The 18,033-nt window shown below is 45.9% G+C and overlaps 1 protein-coding gene across 1 annotated transcript; it reads left to right on the plus strand.

The window, feature by feature from the left end:
* Nucleotides 1-3,965: 3,965 nt before the first annotated feature.
* LOC119352318 (exocyst complex component EXO70H1-like) lies at nt 3,966-4,887 on the plus strand. The gene has a single exon (XM_037618995.1). The coding sequence runs from the start codon at nt 3,981-3,983 to the stop codon at nt 4,839-4,841; it is 861 nt and encodes a 286-aa protein (XP_037474892.1). The 5' UTR covers nt 3,966-3,980; the 3' UTR covers nt 4,842-4,887.
* The last annotated feature ends 13,146 nt before the right edge of the window (nt 4,888-18,033 follow it).

The raw sequence follows: 18,033 nt of genomic DNA on the forward strand, positions 1-18,033 counted from the left end.
TCCCTATGCTCCCCCGACGCAAGGCCACCACGCTTGATGCCTGCGACGTTTTTGCCAGACGGTCTTTGCCAGTACTGCCAAAAATATATAGAAAACAAGAAAAGAAAAGATAATAAATAAGAACAGAGTGTTTGGATTCGCTCGCTACATTTTCATGTTCATACAAAGTGTGTTGATAGCCTTTTTTTCCCTTTGGGCAAGTGTAGCTAGGTCCCCCCTTTTTTGTGGGTAAATGCATACTTTGTAGCTAGCTGCTTGGGACAAGATTGCCAGCTCCTATTTAGTGCTTCAGGCATCAGTTCCTTCCTTATCGATAACTTGTGCGCACACTGAATTCCCTCTGGCTAGTGAACTAGATAGGCCGAAATCATGTATCTCCCAATAGCAGTTTTTGGAACCTTTTGAATGGTTGCCTCCGGATTTTTTGGGCTGGGTTTTTTATTGACCAAGAGGTGGCGCAGATAGCGTATATCATTATATGATCAAGTACAAGATACATTTGTGACTTTACAATGTTTATTATTCGGATTGCCTAGCTTTAGAAGCACATGACAGTGATTAGCTAAATGACATTTGGCACTACAAGCCATGTTAGGGCTAACATTGCAATTTGAAGAGTAAGCTATGGCAACATTATTATGAGTCCTATTGTTGAGATCCATGTGAATGAATTGGACATTTGTCTGAATGTGACTAGTGGTGGCAAAAAAAGCATGCTAGGTGACTCCTAATCGAAGATCTCTAGCCTTATCCAAGATGTGATTGTCTGTGTAGAATGTTGTGGCTCCTTCCTTGGACACAGTAACCACCTGGGCTGAGAACAGTATCTCTCTCTCTCTCAGAGAAAGAATGCCATGTTGATTTGTTGGAGATCTTCCTCTGTTTTAGATGGATAGCCCAATCCATGTGATATTATGTGCCCCTTCTCTCCGGGCCGCATCTATGAAAATTTTGCAGTTGTAAGCGGCAACTGTTATAACTTTTCCATTGCCTTGTTGTTGTCATTGTAAAAACTTGTTAATGTTTGGTAGGTTTTGTCCAATGTTTGTTCCTGTGAAATATGTTTGACGAGCTAATTCCTGGTTCTTTAGGATGGCGTGCATTGCTTAGTAAACATTTGTGGGTTTAGTTTCTTTTCTAGCAACAAGTGTGTCATTCTTAGCTTTCCATATGCACCATAAAAAATTCATGATATTTATTAGAGGCGCTTGGGGGTGCCCTGGGTTAAGTAAAACATGAAGAATAGTTGTTATATCACTGGATGTATTTGATATAAATTCATATTTGATGAACTGTGGTTGGGATATCCGTGTACCTTTCGCAAAAGGACAGGTAAAAAATAGATGCATGCCATTTTCTTCATGATCACACCTAATAAATTTTTTCTTGAAGTGATTGGAATATGCTGGAATATTTCCCTGCTTTCATACCTTTTGTGAGTGCTTTTCCCAATAGACTCCAAGTAAAAGTTTGCACTCTAGGCACCATATTATTTTCGTTCCACACTTGTTTGAGAAAATTTTCAACTTCCTTAGTTACTTGAGTGGTTATAGTTGTCTCTTGTTGATGTAAATCTTGTAGGAATGCCCTATAGGCAGATTTGGTTGTGCATTTCCCGGAAGGATATAATTCCCAACATAGAATATCATCTCCATCTTGCTGAATGATTGCAATTGGTACTTGTAGAATATTGTTAGCCGCCTCGTGATCAAAAAGAGTATTGATAAAGTTAATATTCCAAATTTTTTGGTTTGGGATCCAGAGGTCTTTAACCTGAGAAGGATAAACATACTGTCCTAGCTGAATTTTTAAATGATCATAAATTGATTGCCAGAAGGGGAACCAAGTAGTCCAAATGGATAAATTGACATCACAAATTTGGTAACTTGTATTTGTTTGTAGGATATGCCTTACCTTGAGAATGGGAGCCCAAAACCCTGGGTTTGGAATGCTTGCTTTAGCTCTTCATATAGAAGTGTCTGGGAGATATTTGGACTTCAGTACCTTTGACAGAAAGTTTTGTGGCTCTTCCACAATTCTCCATGCCGTTGAGAGAATGAGTCCTCTGTTAATTGCTTGAATATTCCTTACTCCTAGGCCTCCTTTAATTTTGGGGGTACAAATGTCCTTCCAGGCTCGCAGACAAAGTGTTTTCTTTGAAGGTTCCTCCTTGATTTCAGACTTGCATGTTACATCAGTTGTTGTTTTTGTTTGTGTTTGGTTTTTCAATTTTCCTCTTTCCTTTTTCTTTTCCTTTTTATTTTTTATTCTTAATTCGTGTATTTTAAATCCATAAACTTTTTTATAAATTCATGAAATTTTTACAATACTTGATTTTTTTCATATTCGTGAACTTTTCTCAAAATCATAAACTTTATTCAAATTCATGAACTTTTCGGTAACTTTTTCAATCTTGTAATTTTATTCTCAAATTCATCATTTTTTTCGAAGTTTGTGAATTTTTTCAAATTCGTGAGATTTTTTAATTTTTGTGATTTTTTCCTCAAATTTTGTGAACTTTTTTCAAATTCATGGACTTTTTAAATTTAGAATTTGTTTTAAAATTCATGAACTTCATTAAATCTTTGAACATTTTTCTAAAATTTTGAATTTTTTAATTCATAAAAACCTAGGAGTCGGTTTTTACTTAGGTTGGTATCTATTGGTTTTTTCTTGAACCAATAGCATGGCCGATGGTCGTGCATCTGATTCCACATGGATGATGAGACAGGGTAGCTCCTTTAAAAAAAAGAGACAATGTAGCACCGATGTCTTCGTGTTGGCATCAAGCATGACGACATTCGCATGTGTTCACTCCGAGGACGGTAGGCCAACGACCTCGGTAATGTGGTGGATGTTACATGTTGTTTACGCCGGTGTGGTATGACAACAGACAAATTGTCGGCCTCTTGACGGCCATGGGGATGGTCTGATGTGGGAATCCGTCTCACCCATCTACTAGTGAAGCTCTGGCCTAGTGTGGAGAACTGACAGCCGTGACTCGAAAGATCCATTGTCAAGTTTATGTTTGGAACACACTGCATATCCGAGGTGAAAACCCTTGTCCTGGTTTTTGCCATTCGGGATCAACATCGGCGAGCTTGCATCGTTATCTTATTGATGACATTGTCTCCTTGCTGATGTGTTGGCCTTATTTTGTTGGTCTCGGGTATTAGAATAGAAATCCTTGTCCCATTCCTCACCGGTCAGACATGACGATGACATGGGCGAGACTATCCTTTCTTGAAGGCGTTGTTGCGGAAGAAGTCGACCTAGTCGTATGTGTTATAGTCTTACCTGTAATGGTTCAACTGTAGTTGCTTATGTTTTGTATTTCACTACTTTAGCCTTGTTGCCTTGAATTAACTTTAATAAAAACGATTGTGTGCATCACTTATTTTTTTTGACATCAATTGTGTGTGCATGGCTTGATAGGTCGAGGGTGAGGGTTTGAACCTCCTTTTAGGGAAAAAAAAAACAAACAACAGTGGCACTTTCGTTGTTGCCCGGCACCGGCATGGAGTGGCTGTGGTTCCTTTGGTGAAGGCATGTGCGGGCGCCTTCCTAGAAGCTGTTGGTGTAGCCGCCAACTGCGGCTCCGGTACTTGGTGTTGACTTGATCCACGTCTTGCATTCTTCTCGCCCGGGCTCCCACTCCACTCTCAGTACTGCACAGGTACGCCCAGCGCATGGTTGAAGCATTCGTCCGCGCATCTCCTGCACCAGAATTCCAATTCTGTGGTATACCGGACCATGCTCTGACAAATTGGTTCTCCGAGCTCGATGTCGACTGGGTTCTCCAAATCGATGATGAGCTAGGCTTACGGCGGCTGCTTCGAGACAAGCCGGCGACGACTCAAGACTTGGTCGACAAGTGGATCCGGGCTCTTACGGTAATTGCCGCCAGTATCACTGAGTTGGTATGCGCCTTCTACAGGACGCCGGCGGTCACACTATTTGGCAAAGCGAGCATCACCAAAATGCTCGATGTCGTGGATGCCATCATCGCCGTTGTCGAAGCGGAAAAGCTACATGTTGTGCTTGACATGTTTACATGTGTCTGTGGTGCGTCGCACATGTTAAGCATTTTCAATGAGATAGGCGGCCTGTTCGAGAGACAAGCACATAGGCTAGGCGAGATCACAGTAAGCACGATGGAGGAGGTGAGGACACTCGTGGAGGAAGATGACTCATGGGCTATCGAGATCTCGCGAGGAGGAGGCGAGGTTCACAAGAACACTCGGCTCATCATGGATTGCGTCGTATCCATGAAGAATGCACGGACTTCGATGCAAAACTCTGCACCGAGCCACAACTCTGAAAACCTTCGCGGCGTGATCGATGGCACAATCGATTATCTGAAGGATCTGCTCTTCACAAAATCGGAGTCAAGCTCGGATCAAGGCCTCCGGTATCTTTTCCTGCTCAACAATTCCTATTTCGTAGCTCATGCGGTCTCTGAGTCATCAGCATCTCCTGCATACCTAAATCAATTGCATTATTGTGAGGCATACATGTATAGTTATCTCGATGTTTCTTGGGGGCATGTACTCTCCTGCATACCAAAATCGAGATTTCCTGGACCGATCCATTGTTGGATAAACACGTCCTCATTGGTGAAATTCGAGTCGGCATTTCACAAAACGTACCAGACTCAGAAGTTGTGGAAGGTTCCAGACCCTCGGCTCAGAGATGCGCTGCGGAGAGCTATCATTGAGAGAGTCGTTACAAGTTACCGCAACTACCTGGAGGAGCATCCGGAGCTAGAGAAACACGCTGGCCGCGAAAGCAGTAGTCCTGAAGTTTTGGAGGAGATGTTAGGAGAGCTATTTGAAGGATGAAAAGTTGAAAACTGCTCAAGATATGGGACAGGGTCACCCGACAAATAAGAGGCTGGACTTATATTTCACCGTTGTATTTGGATTCTTTTTTCCCCGTTCCTTTTGAGGTGAAGTTGTGTTGTATTCTAAATTCAGTTGGTGGCTTAATAAGCACAAGATACTATATGAACTGTTCCGCCAAAACAAAAAAAGAAATACTATATCAACTGGGCACCAGCTGCCGGTGTGTTTTTTCTTATTGTGATTCCGTATCAGATCCTTCCACATTCTGGTCCTGTGTCAATTCCATACATAGATAATTGCCCTGTTTAGTTCTGATCATGCAACGTCATATGCCCATTTATTTTTGTCTAATTCAGTACAAGTTGAGCTTTGCAGATGCCAAGACCTTTTTATAAATCTGCTATAGAGCTAACATTCAGGCGTTTAGTCTCACCTTTAAATACAATGTAATGGGTTAATAATTGGACAGATGTTAATATCAATTTCATTCTTGAGCTATATTGACAAACTCCCCAAACATGCATGTATCCTCATCAGAGATTTGCCAGCGTCTTTTCAGCAGCAAAAACTGAATCAGCATAGCATCAAGGCTTTTTTCCTTTAACAAGCATCAAAACACTTGATGTTACACTGGACTACAATGTTCATGGCCCGCGTTAATGCCTGATCCACGGTGCACATCTCTTATTGTAAATCGGTGATGCATTTATAAACCTATATTATCTATATGTAACATTCACAAGTACGGAAGCCTGGCTAATGTCTACATGAGAAGAGAAGAAGAAAAGGATGGAATACAATATATATCACCAAAATTTAGTATGATGCTCTAATTAAGATGCTCTAACACGGAGGTACAACCGGTGAATTAATCATCATTTGCAAGCCAGTTCTTGACACGATCATTCTTTATCAGCTTCTGTGGAGCTCTGCACGGAGTCGGGAGAAGGGAGGGTTTCATCCGTTTGACAGGCCTTCATCGTCTTGTGAGGTATTCGGTATTCCTCGTCGCTAGCTCGCGAGTGAGACGAAGAGTAGTGGTCCGATTACAACGATTTTATGGATCCGATTAGCTCCTGGAAACTACTGCGTCGACACGTCTGACAGCTGCTCGATCGCCTGTGGCCGTCGTCCATCTCGCGGCGGGGTCCAGCAGCTGGTCTCGACACGGCAACCGGTGACCTGGGTCCTTCACTCTCTCGTCTTCACGCGGCTCCAGCCTCCGTCATACAAGTCTTCATTCCGGTGTCCCGGCCCTACACTTGTCACAGTTTTCTCAAGCTCTTGGAGCTAGCAAGCGCGTCCATCCATCCACACAGTAACAAGGTGTCTCGTGGCTGTCCAGGAGCTCGCCACGCCGTGGGCTTTTGACCTACGGTTGACGACTTGAGCCACCCGGCGTCATCGGCGGCAACACGGGCGCGGGCCGTGAACCGAGCGACTTGTCGCCGCTCCAGGCGATGCGAGGTTGGCCCACGTCTCTATCCGGGGTGGGTGCCCGTCCAGATTCCTTCCCGCCTGCCGTAGAATTTCCACGGTGATTGGTGTTGAATCGGCAGCAGCACTAGTGAGTGGTCGTCACGCGGTTCCTTCCGGGCTCCGGCATATCACCATCAGTGTCCTAGCCCTTCACTTTCCCTAACAATTTCCTCTTCTCCCCTGTGTGCCGGTCTCATCCATTCAGCTCGACCCAGCAGGGCTTCCAATTCCATCCACAAAAGTAGCAGCCACCATGGCGGAGCACCTTGCTTCCGTGCCAGAGGAGAGCGCCACCAGCTTCGCGGGTGACTACCCGCCGCGCAACACCTACCGCGACTGGATCCGGACAGTCCCCGTGTCCGGAGCGCCCATTGGATTGGGTCTCCCCAACTCACAAGGATCCAGCTACACAAGCTCGCGTGCCACCAATTCTTGCCCCTCCAGCAGCTCTGGTGTGTCCGCTGCCCAATTCTTACCGGACAATGATGAGCTTAGGAAGATCGCTCACCAAATGGTCAGAGACGGGTACATCCAGCGCATGGCCGAAGATCCGCGCAGTAGTATGGCTCTGGAGAATTGGTTCTACGAGCTTGACGTGGAATGGGTTGTCGGTATCCACTTGGACCGCTCCACCAATCGCCCAGAACCACCGCTCCAGTTACAAGACATGTCGGCGCCGTCGTTGCAAGACTTGGTACACAAGTGGATCCGAGCTCTCACCGTGATTGCTCTCAGCGTCACAGAGCTGTTCCAGGTCTCCTCTCCCCATGAGGAGCCCGCGGTCGCATGGTTTAACAAGTTTGGTGAATCGAGTATCTTCTTCTTCCCCAATCTCATCGTCGATGCTCTCAAGTCCGAGAATCTACGGGCCATACTAGACATGTATATTTGCATCAACAATGCATCCTACATGTTTACAACAGTCAAATCGAGCCAAGACTTTTGGAAGATCCATCGCCAAGTCTAGTGGAACATCTGCGAAACTTTGTCGAGTGAAGCGAGCAGGCTAAATGAGCCCATATGCAATGCAATGGAGAAGATGAAGACGGTCACAGAGGACGCTAGCGATTGGGCTGTCCACATCGAGCGAGGAGGCGACGAGATTCACAGGAACACACGGTTGATGGTGGAATGCATCATGTCCATGAGGGAAGCATGGGCATCGGCGGAGAACTCTGGACAAGGACACAACGTCGTGAGTCCTCTTCGTGACCTCGCAAATCGCACGACCGGTTATCTGAAGGATCTGCTTCTTAGGATGTCTGAGATGCACTCGAACCTAAGACGAGGTATATGTTCCTACTCAACAATTCCTACTTCGTATCACAGGTGATACCTGAGTTAAGATACCAGACCGGAGATGACCTACTTAAACTTACATCTGAATGTGAGAAGTACATGGATAGATATCTCGATGTTTCTTGGAGACCTGTGAGGCTGTGATGTCCAGGCTGGAGCTGGACCGCAAACCCAAATCAAAATTCTGTGGGCTGCTTCATCGATCGAAGTCGAACAACACCTCTTTGTAAAACTAGATGAAGCGTCTCAACCCTCCGAGGAGAGCCCGTGTGCTGTATATGTTGATCGTACGAGAGAATCCCTCTCGTGGGTTTACAGAGTCGGTTTAGGAGAAGACAGAAGAATAGATAGATAATTAAACCTAACCAAACTCTGTCTAAACTAGGAATAATACTTGGACTACAAGAGAGAGAGAGAGATGCGTGACATACTATGTCACGTTTACATGTTTAACACCCTCCCTTAATCACAACTGCGCAAGTTGAGATTATGCTTGAACTCTTCGAAGCTTCTAGTTGGCAATGCTTTTGTAAATCCATCTACAAGCTGGTCCTTGGAGGGAATGAATCTAATCTCTAACTGTTTATTTGCAACACTTTCTCTGACAAAGTGAAAGTCTATTTCAATGTGTTTAGTTCTGGCATGAAACACTGGGTTAGCAGACAAGTATATAGCACCGAGATTATCACACCAGAGACATGGAGGCTGATCTTGCACAACTCTGAGTTCTTTCAACATAGACTGTACCCAAATAACTTCAGCCGTTGCATTTGCTAACGCTTTATATTCTGCTTCAGTACTCGACCTGGAAACAGTTGCTTGTTTCTTTGCACACCATGAAACTAAGTTCGGTCCATAGAAAATAGCAAACCCACCAGTTGATCTTCTGTCATCAAAACAACCAGCCCAATCCGCATCGGAGAAGGCACTAATTCGAGTAGACAAAGATTTTTTGAAAGTCAAACCAAGACTTATTGTATTCTTCACATACCTAGAATACGCTTTGCGACTGTCCAATGTACAGTGGTGGGTGCATGCAAGAACTGACAGACTTTGTTTACTGCAAAGGATATGTCTGGTCGGGTAAGCGTCAAATACTGAAGAGTACCAACAATGCTTCTGTAACTAGTACTATCTTCCTGATTCAGGAGTTCTCCTTGAGTCAGAGTTAATGATTCTGAGCTAGACAAAGGTGTTGATGAAGGATTGCAATCTTTCATACCAACTCTGCTCAATAGATCATTTGCATATTTTTCCTGTGAGAGCTGAATGCCATCCATAGTTTTCTTAACTTCAATTCCTAAAAAGAAATGCAAATCTCCTAGATCTTTTAGAGCAAACTCTGAACTCAAATCTCTTAGTAATCCAGTTATCGCCTCATTAGATGAACTAGTAACAATAATATCATTAACATATATGAGAACAAAGATAGATGTCTTGAACTTATTGTAAATAAACAGAGAGGTGTCAGACTTTGATGGAACAAACCCAAGTTGTTTCAGCTCTGTACTGAGACGAGAGTACCATGCTCTGGGAGCTTGCTTCAATCCATACAAGGCCTTATCAAGTTTACAGACATGAAAAGGTGCATTTTTATCCTCAAACCAAGGAGGTTGTTTCATGTACACTTCCTCTTCCAGAACACCATGAAGAAACGCATTCTGCACATCTAGCTGTCTAAGACTCCATCCCCTGGAAATACAATGGATAACACAAGACGAATAGAAGCAGCTTTGACAACAGGACTGAAAGTATCCTCATAATCAATGCCATAGCGTTGCTTAAAACCCTTTGCCACTAGTCTTGCTTTATAACGATCAATGGTACCATCTGATTTTCTTTTAGTCCTATAGACCCATTTGCAATTAATCAGATTTTTACCTGCTTGTCGAGGAACCAAATGCCACGTCTTATTTTTCTGGAGAGCTGAAAATTCCTCTTCCATTGCCTGTTTCCAACGGGAATCACCAAAAGCCTCATGTACAGTACGAGGTTCACCTGATAAGCATGCTAGACCAAACTTAGCAATATTTTTGTAATTGATGCGGTTGGTTACTCCCCTCTGAAGGCGTGTACGCGGCGGTGTAGCTGCAGCAACAGGAGAGGATGGTGCAACAGACCCAAGAGGAGCCGCAGACAGGTGGAACTGCAGGGGATCCTGGCGCTGTTTGAGAAGGCACAGAAGATCCGGATGCATCGGGAGTTCCACATCCCGCGCCTCCCGCGCCAGAGGACGCACGCGCGGATGGGCTTCGGCCGACAGCCGGGTCGCACCTGACCGAGCTGTCGGGTTGGGCATGTGGCGCGGGCGAGGCCACTTGGCTCATGGGCCCTCCTGTCCGGTGCGGGGATGGGGCGATAGCCGGGTCGCGCCTGACCGAGCTGTCGGGTTGGGCATGTGGCGCGGGCGAGGTCACTTGGCTCATGGGCCCGCCTGTCCGGTGCGGGGATGGGGCGATCGCCCTGTCACGTTGCGGCGTGGAGATCGGGGAAAACATCCCTAGCGTAGCTGGTCCGCCTGGCCCGTCTGCCATCACGGATCCCGCGGCAGATCCGCCTGACCCTGCTGACATCGCGGATCCCGGGACGGATTCATCCAGGTGTGGTTCGGTTGGATGTGGACGCATAAAATAATGAGCTTTTTGCACCAATTTAACACTGTTTTCAGCACTGTTTTCTCCCCTGTTTTCTGCAACATCACACTCAGCCATTGGGTTAGAAGAATTAGACAAAGTTGAATCATTGCAGCTATTATCACCCTCACAAGAAATACTGGAAATATGTGAAGGAAGCAAAAGAATTTCTTTGCGAAGTAGGTTGCCAGCATTAGGATGAAGTTTTGCGAAGGGAAATTGGGTTTCATCAAAAACAACATCACGAGAGATGTAAACCCGACCACTTGAGACATCAAGACATTTAACTCCTTTATGTTTTGCACTGTAGCCAAGAAACACACACTGCGTAGAACGGAACATAAGTTTGCGTGGGTTGTAGGGACGAAGATTAGGCCAACAGGCACAACCAAAGACACGAAGTGATGTGTAGACAGGTTTGACATGCAAAAGGCGTTCAGTAGGAGTTTCATTGTTAATGACACGACTAGGCAAGATGTTGATAAGATGAACGACAGTAAGAAAGGCTTCATCCCAAAATTTGAGTGGCATAGATGCAGCTGCAAGCAAAGCTAGTCCTACTTCAACAATGTGTCTATGTTTTCGTTCCGCGGAACCATTCTGTTGATGAGTATGTGGACAAGAGACATGATGTTAAATTCCTATTTGTTGGAAAAACGAATTGAGTTTTTCGTATTCACCACCCCAATCAGATTGGACATCAAGAATTTTGCTATCAAACTGACGTTCAACAAGTGCTTGAAAATTGTGAAAGACTTGAAACACATCAGACCGTTTCTTAAGAAGATAAATCCAAGTATATTTGCTATAGTCATCAACAAAACTAACATAATTGGTGTGCCTCCCAACAGAGGAGGGAGCTGGACCCCACACGTCAGAAAAGATGAGTTGCAAAGGTTTAACAGAAACACTAGTGGAAACTGGATAAGGTAATTGATGACTTTTAGCTCTCTGACATGAATCACAAATAGTTTCTAAACTACGCTCACCGACAGCTGGGAGCTTATTTTTGCTAAGAACTTGATGAACAATAGAAAAAGCGGGGTGGCCTAAATGATGATGCCATCTATCCAAGGAAAGTTTGATGACACCAAGCACTTGTTTATTGAGTCTCCTAAACTTGGGAATCAACGGGTAGAGTCCATCCACGCATCTACCTCGATAAATTATTTTCTTCGTGACCTGATCCTTGATCAAAAAGAAGAAGGGGTGAAATTCTAGAAACACATGATTGTCAAGAGCAATGCGATGGACAGAAAGAAGACTTTTGGAAGTACTAGGAACATGGAGAACATTTGTGTGGGGTTTTAATAACTGAATAACCAACATGACTAATCTCCATACCTGCACCATCGGCGTTGTGGACTTGCTCATGGCCATGGTACCTCTCATGCATGGTGATCTTCTCGAGTTCACCAGTTATGTGATCAGTGGCACCCGTGTCGGCGTACCAGTTTGTATCAACTCCATAGGAAGTGTCGACAGCAGCTGCTACCTTCTTCTTCCTGGAGTTATCCTCTGCATAGCGCCACTTGCAATCTTTTGCAATATGGTATGGTTTTTTTGCAAATTTGACAAACACCATCATACCCGGAGGAGCCACCACCATAGTGACCACGGTTTTGGTGATTGTTGTTGTAGCCGCCATTGGAGTTGTTGTTGTAGCCGCCATTGGAGCCGCCACCATAGCCGGCGTTCTGGCCACGGTAGCCATTGCCTCCCTTTGAAGGATGACCACCACCATAGCCATAGCCACTGGATTGTCCGCCACTGTTGTGGCCACCGCCATAGCCACTGTTGGGGCCGCGGAAGCCATTGCTGCCTTGCCCAGGGTGGCCGCCGCTGCCCTGGCCAGGGTAGGCACCGCCGCCGCCACTGTTGTCCTTGCGTGGGCGTCCTTTGGAGAAACCGCCACCACCACCACGGCCGCGCCCGACCATGTTTGCAGAGGACTTGAAGCCCCCTGCGCCCGAGTTGTGGAAGAGCTCCACCCTTTGATCGAAGTTGCTCACCATAGAGAAGAGATCGTCGACGGTGGGTGGCTCGACGCGGACGTCCAGCGCCGAGATGGTAGGCTGATAGTCCATATCCAGGCCGACAGTGATGAAGGAGAGTAGTTGCCCGTCGGTGATGGGTTCTCCAACCATGGCGAGTTCGTCTGCAAGAGACCTCATATGACCGAAGTAGGCGCCAGCAGATTGATTACCTTTATGTGCGTTCGTCAGATTGAGACAAAGGTTGTTGATGCGGGACCTTGACGTAGAAGCAAACATGCTAGTCAAGGCTGTCCAGATCGCATGTGACCTCTCATGCGAAGCAACCTGAATCAACACCTCTTTGGAGAGGTTGTTGAGCAGGTAGGCGAGCACCTGCTGGTCCTCCCTTGCCCAGACCGTGTACTCGGGGTTGACGATGATTTGATCCTTGCCTGCAGAATCCTTGGTGGTGATTGTTTTGGGAGGTTCAGGAGAGGATTTGTCTAAGTAGCCATACATGCCCACAGCTCGGATCTGCGATAGCACTTGAGCACGCCATAGGATGAAATTTGTTCTGGTAAGTTTTTCTGAGACTTGAGAATTGAGGGAGAAACTTGATGCAGAGCTGGAGGACGCCATGGCAGAAGGTTGATGGAGGGGGCTAGACGTGATGGAAGGGAAGCGTCTCAACCCTCCAAGGAGAGCCCGCATGCTGTATATATTGATCGTATGAGAGAATCCCTCTCGTGGGTTTACAGAGTCGGTTTAGGAGAAGACAGAAGAAGAGATAGATAATTAAACCTAACCAAACTCTATCTAAACTAGGAATAATACTTGGACTACAAGAGAGAGAGAGATGCGTGACATACTATGTCACGTTTACATGTTTAACACTCTTCACTAGTTGAATTCGAGTCAGCGTTTTATGGAAACTATGAGACTCAGAAGTTCTGGAAGGTTTCTGATCCTCTTCTCCGACACGAGCTGCGGAGAACTATCATCAAGTTAGTCATTTTAGGTTACCGCAACTACCTGCAGCAGCATCCAGAGGTAGAGGAGCATGTTCATGGCAGAAGCAACAACCCTGAAGCTTTAGAAGAGATGTTGGGAGGGCTATTTGAGGGATGAAAACTACTTTACCTCTGGGGCTAGCTGGGCATCCGACAATGTCTCTGTGGTTGTATTTGGACTATTCTCTTCTTTTTTAATGTGGAACTGTATTCTGAAGTTGGTTGATTTGTAGCGTAATTAAGCGCCAAAGTGATACTTTATTAAGTTTTCAATATGTTTCTGTAATCATTCTCATATATAGACAATTGAAGTGTTTTCTGGCTCAATTGATCAAGAAACCAGAGTACGGTACAAGTTTAATTCACTCGGACACTCGGGAAATTAGGCGAAGTCCATCACCAACATGACTGAAACAAAGAAGATTGCACAAGCTAAGCATTGAAGAGCCTGAACTGGCACGGTTCAGCTTCTCCAGTCAAACCTCGCCAATTCTGCCTGCTGTCGGTCCAGGAGGATCGAATGGGGCTTTGGATCATGTTTTCCAGTTTTCCACTTCCTGGCGGGTGCAGTGGCTGAGTGAAAACACAAATCCTTTCAACACAACACAAACCAAGTTGGGAACAGGGATCCCTTTTGGGCACAGAGCCACCAACGGCAAAGGAAGGCCACCCTTGATTTGCCACCAACCACTCAATATGCAGTAAATGAACGAGACATACCCAACACAAAGTAAGCAAGATTTGGCTAGGTTATAACTGACGAAAACACCTAGCCAAGCTATAACCAGACAAGAGGCCAAATCCCACATCGGCCAAATTTCGTGTTTTGACCCTTTTTGTAAACAAAATCGGGATCTGACCCCAGTTCGGAAATTTTTTGGGATCTGACCCTTTTGCCTACCGCCAGAGGGCCTGGCGGTAGGGTTGCGTGTCCTACCGCCATACCCTATGGCGGTAGGCCCTTTGACGGCGACCAACGGCCGTTGGCAGGTGCTGACGTGGAAAAGGGCCTACCGCCATCCCCTACGGCGGTAGGTTACTGAAGCCTACCGCCACAGCCTCTGGCGGTAGGCTCCTGTGTTGTGGATAAGGTGGGGAGGGGCTGGTTTGTGGGCCCCACCACCACTCTTCTTCCCCACTCTTCTTCTTCCCGTGCTCAACTCCTCTTCCCCCTCTCTCCCCCTCACAAACCCCCCTAGATCCACTCCATTTGCTTGGGATTTCATCGGTGGATCCGGAGCATTTTCATCACCCAAGGTACCTCCCCCATTCCCCCTTCTTTTGATTGGTTGATATCTTTGTTTTGTGTTGATTTGGTCAATTTATTGCAAACCCTAGGTGTTGATGTTGTTGTGTGCATTTATGATGCATTTTATGATGCATTTATGGCTAGGGTTGTGGTTATGTTAGGGGTTGGTGTTAGGGTTAGGGTTAGGGATGTTGGGTGGTTATGTTGGTGGTTATGTTGGGGGTTAGGGTTATAGTGGTTATGTTAGGGGTTATGGTTAGGGTTAGTGGTTAATGGTTAGGTTAACTTTAGTATGATTAGTAGTTATGCAAAATTTCGTTTATTTGTCCATTTGTGTTGGTTGGATGACATATATGGATTGATTATATTGTTCCCATTTTCTTAGATGCATAAGCTCGTAAACGTTCATTATTTGGACAAGTCGACATTTATGCTTGGAAATGACGATGAAGGGGAAGAGGCTATGGTTTTTGACACAAGTCCAAGCTTTGATGATCTTGTAGTTCAAGTGAGAAGCGTCTTACATTGGAATGACCCAAATGCCGAGGTTAAGCTTATTGGGAGGTATGACATTGGATTGGGAGTAAAGTCCCGATTAAAGAGTATGCCCATCACCTCCCAATTGCATTGGAATGTGTACAAGGAAAAAGTAGATGCATCACAAGAAAAGTCTCTTGAGATCTTTGCCACAAAGGTTGATCCTCCTCCTCCTTTGCAAATTGATCTCAACCGCAGTGCATCCTCCCCCATGCATGATGACAGTGCCGAGGTGTATGTCCCCAATTCTTCTAGCCAACCACCATGTAGCCAATCCAATGAAGATCATATCAACGCTAGCGCCATAGTACTCCGTCATGATGCTATTCCTCATGTTGATGATGATGCTATTGTTGCTCTAGAGGAGGATGTTTACTTGGAGAATGAAGATATCCATTACAATCCAATTGGTAACTTGGATGCCATTGTGCGGCAACAAGACATGGACCGTACCCTCCCTTATAACCGTATGTGTGTGTATAACTCGGATGACGAGGGTCCGGAAAAAGAGTTGGATGAGGATGGGTTGACTGCGCAAGAAAACAAAATGTACAAGAAGGTGACCGGCAAGGAGAGAGGGCCGCCTTTGTTTAGAGATGTGAGTCTTGCGGACAATGCAGTCGTTGATGGTAGGATGAGATTATGGTTGTCCGAGCCAACGCCGTGCCCCAAATTCAGTGATCCTCGACCAGAAAATGAGGATGAGAATGCTCATTTGAAGAAAGGCATCAAGTTTGGTTCTTTGGTAGAGTTCAAGATATGGTTGTGTGACTATGCCATTAGGAACCATAGGCCGTTTGTGGTTGGTCATTCAAATCAAAAACTTCGGTACATGGTCAAATGTGACAAAGAAGGTTGCAAATGGATGGTCCGCGGTAGAAAAATCAAAGAAACCGGGCAATGGGTCTTGAAGAGTCATGTTGGCACTCACATGTGCGTACCCCCGGACAAGGCCGACCAAAGCAAAGGACACCGTCAACTCACGTCGGAGTATCTAGGATATAAATTGTTGCATCAAATGGCACATGATCCAACCGTGAAGGTCAAGTTTCTCATGTCTTCGATTGAGGAACAATTCGGACACCCGGTCAAGTACGGGAAGGCATGGATGGCGAAGGCAAACGCTATTACGATGTTGCATGGTGATTATGAGGCCGCATATAACATTCTCCCCAAGATGTTGGTAGCCATTGCTCATCGAAACCCGGGAATGCGCCATCGGGTGGAGTCAATTGACGGAGTGTTTCGTCGTGCCTTCTGGAGCTTTGGACAATGCATTGAGGCATTCACGTATTGTCGCCCGGTGTTGTCTATAGATGGTACATTCTTGACCGGCAAATACAAGGGCACATTGATGGTGGCGATGGCCCACTCTTCAAATGATAACATGTTGCCGGTGGCATTTGCCTTGGTGCCTTCGGAGCACGATGATAATTGGGAGTGGTTCATGGGGCATGTGAGAACCAAGGTAATAGGCAAGCGAGAGGTATGCATTATATCGGATCGCCATCATGGGATTCTCAAAGCAATAGACGTTGATATTCTCAGTCTTCCAAAGCTTCAACACCTTTGGTGCATGAGACACTTTGTTGCAAACTTTTACCGGGCATGCAAGAGCAAGGAGTTTTGCAAAGACCTTACCCTTGTTTGCGTTGCATTCAACACCGCCACATTCAAGACCCGATATGATAAACTCCTCGAGGCTTTGGAGAAGAACAAAGGGGGGAAAGAATTCTTGGTTAGGCACTTTCCCGAGAAGGAAAAGTGGTCACACGCTTACGATGAAGGAGGTATGCGATATGGGGACATGACAAGCAACATGGTGGAATGCTTCAACAATGTGTTGAAGGGTGTTCGTTCCTTGCCGGTGACCGCAATACTCAAGTACACTTTCATCAAGCTCAATGAGTACTTCCTAAAGCATTCTGCAAGCACGGCCAAGTGGATTGGGGAAAAGATGGACTATCCATTAAAGGTTCATGATTGGTTGTTGCATCAAGCGCGCAAGTCTGCCAAACAACAAGTGATCACATATAATGAAAAAAAATGATCTATCAAATCGATGAGCCGGATGGGACAACAAGGGACGGTAGGTCTTACGGTGGAGTTGCTTGTGAGGTGCGCCTAAAAAACCGTTGGTGCCAGTGTGAGAGGCCACACAAGTATCATTGGCCTTGCTCGCATTTGATGACCGCAGCACGGGTGAGAAACATGAACGTATCCGATGGCACAACGGTGCGGTTGCACGAGTTTACATTGGAACGAACAAGGTTGACGTGGGCGCCTCGGTTCAATCCTTTCCTTGATGCCTCACAGTGGCCTGAGTATGTTGGGCCAGACATTGTGCCAGATCCCGCACTCATGGTGCCTATGAGGGGAAGAAGAAGAAAGAAGAGATTCCGGAGTGACATGGATGATCTAGCTGGATACACCGAAATGAAGCAATTTGGTAGTGGTCATTTCATGGAGCCACCGGAAAACAACAATTGTGGAGAATGCAATGACACAGGACACAATGTTAGGACATGCAAGAAACGAAGAACCAACACGGGCACTAGTCAAACACGTGGACGGAGCAGTAGCCTTGGAGGGGGCCGTGGCCGTGGAGGAAGGGCTAGCATTGGAGGGGGGCCGCGGCCGTGGAGGAAGGGCTAGCCTTGGAGGGAGCCGTAGCCGTGGAGGAAGGACTAGCCTTGTAGGGGCCCGTGGCCATGTATCCGGTGGTTCTAGGACACGTCGGGTTGATAGGGGAAGGCCTATCGACGTGTTGCTCAATCCGGATGGTTGAAATAATGTGAATGGTACTACTTTTAATATGTTCATGCATGTGTTGATATATTTGCCCCTTTACATGTCAATGTGTTCATATTTAGACTTAACATCTTTATTTGTTATAGGGCATGGCTTCATCCGGTTCCATGACGAGGCCACCGTGTGCTCACCATGAAGACATGGCACACAAGTGGAAGGACGCATCTTTGGACAAGGTGAAGGAGAAGGATGTGA

Source organism: Triticum dicoccoides, chromosome 2A (assembly GCF_002162155.2).
Source record: "Triticum dicoccoides isolate Atlit2015 ecotype Zavitan chromosome 2A, WEW_v2.0, whole genome shotgun sequence".
Lineage (NCBI taxonomy): Eukaryota > Viridiplantae > Streptophyta > Magnoliopsida > Poales > Poaceae > Triticum > Triticum dicoccoides.

Bases quoted from the DNA above. Each gene is read 5' to 3' on its own strand.
- LOC119352318 (XM_037618995.1), top strand. From the start codon at position 3,981: ATGCTCGATGTCGTGGATGCCATCATCGCCGTTGTCGAAGCGGAAAAG.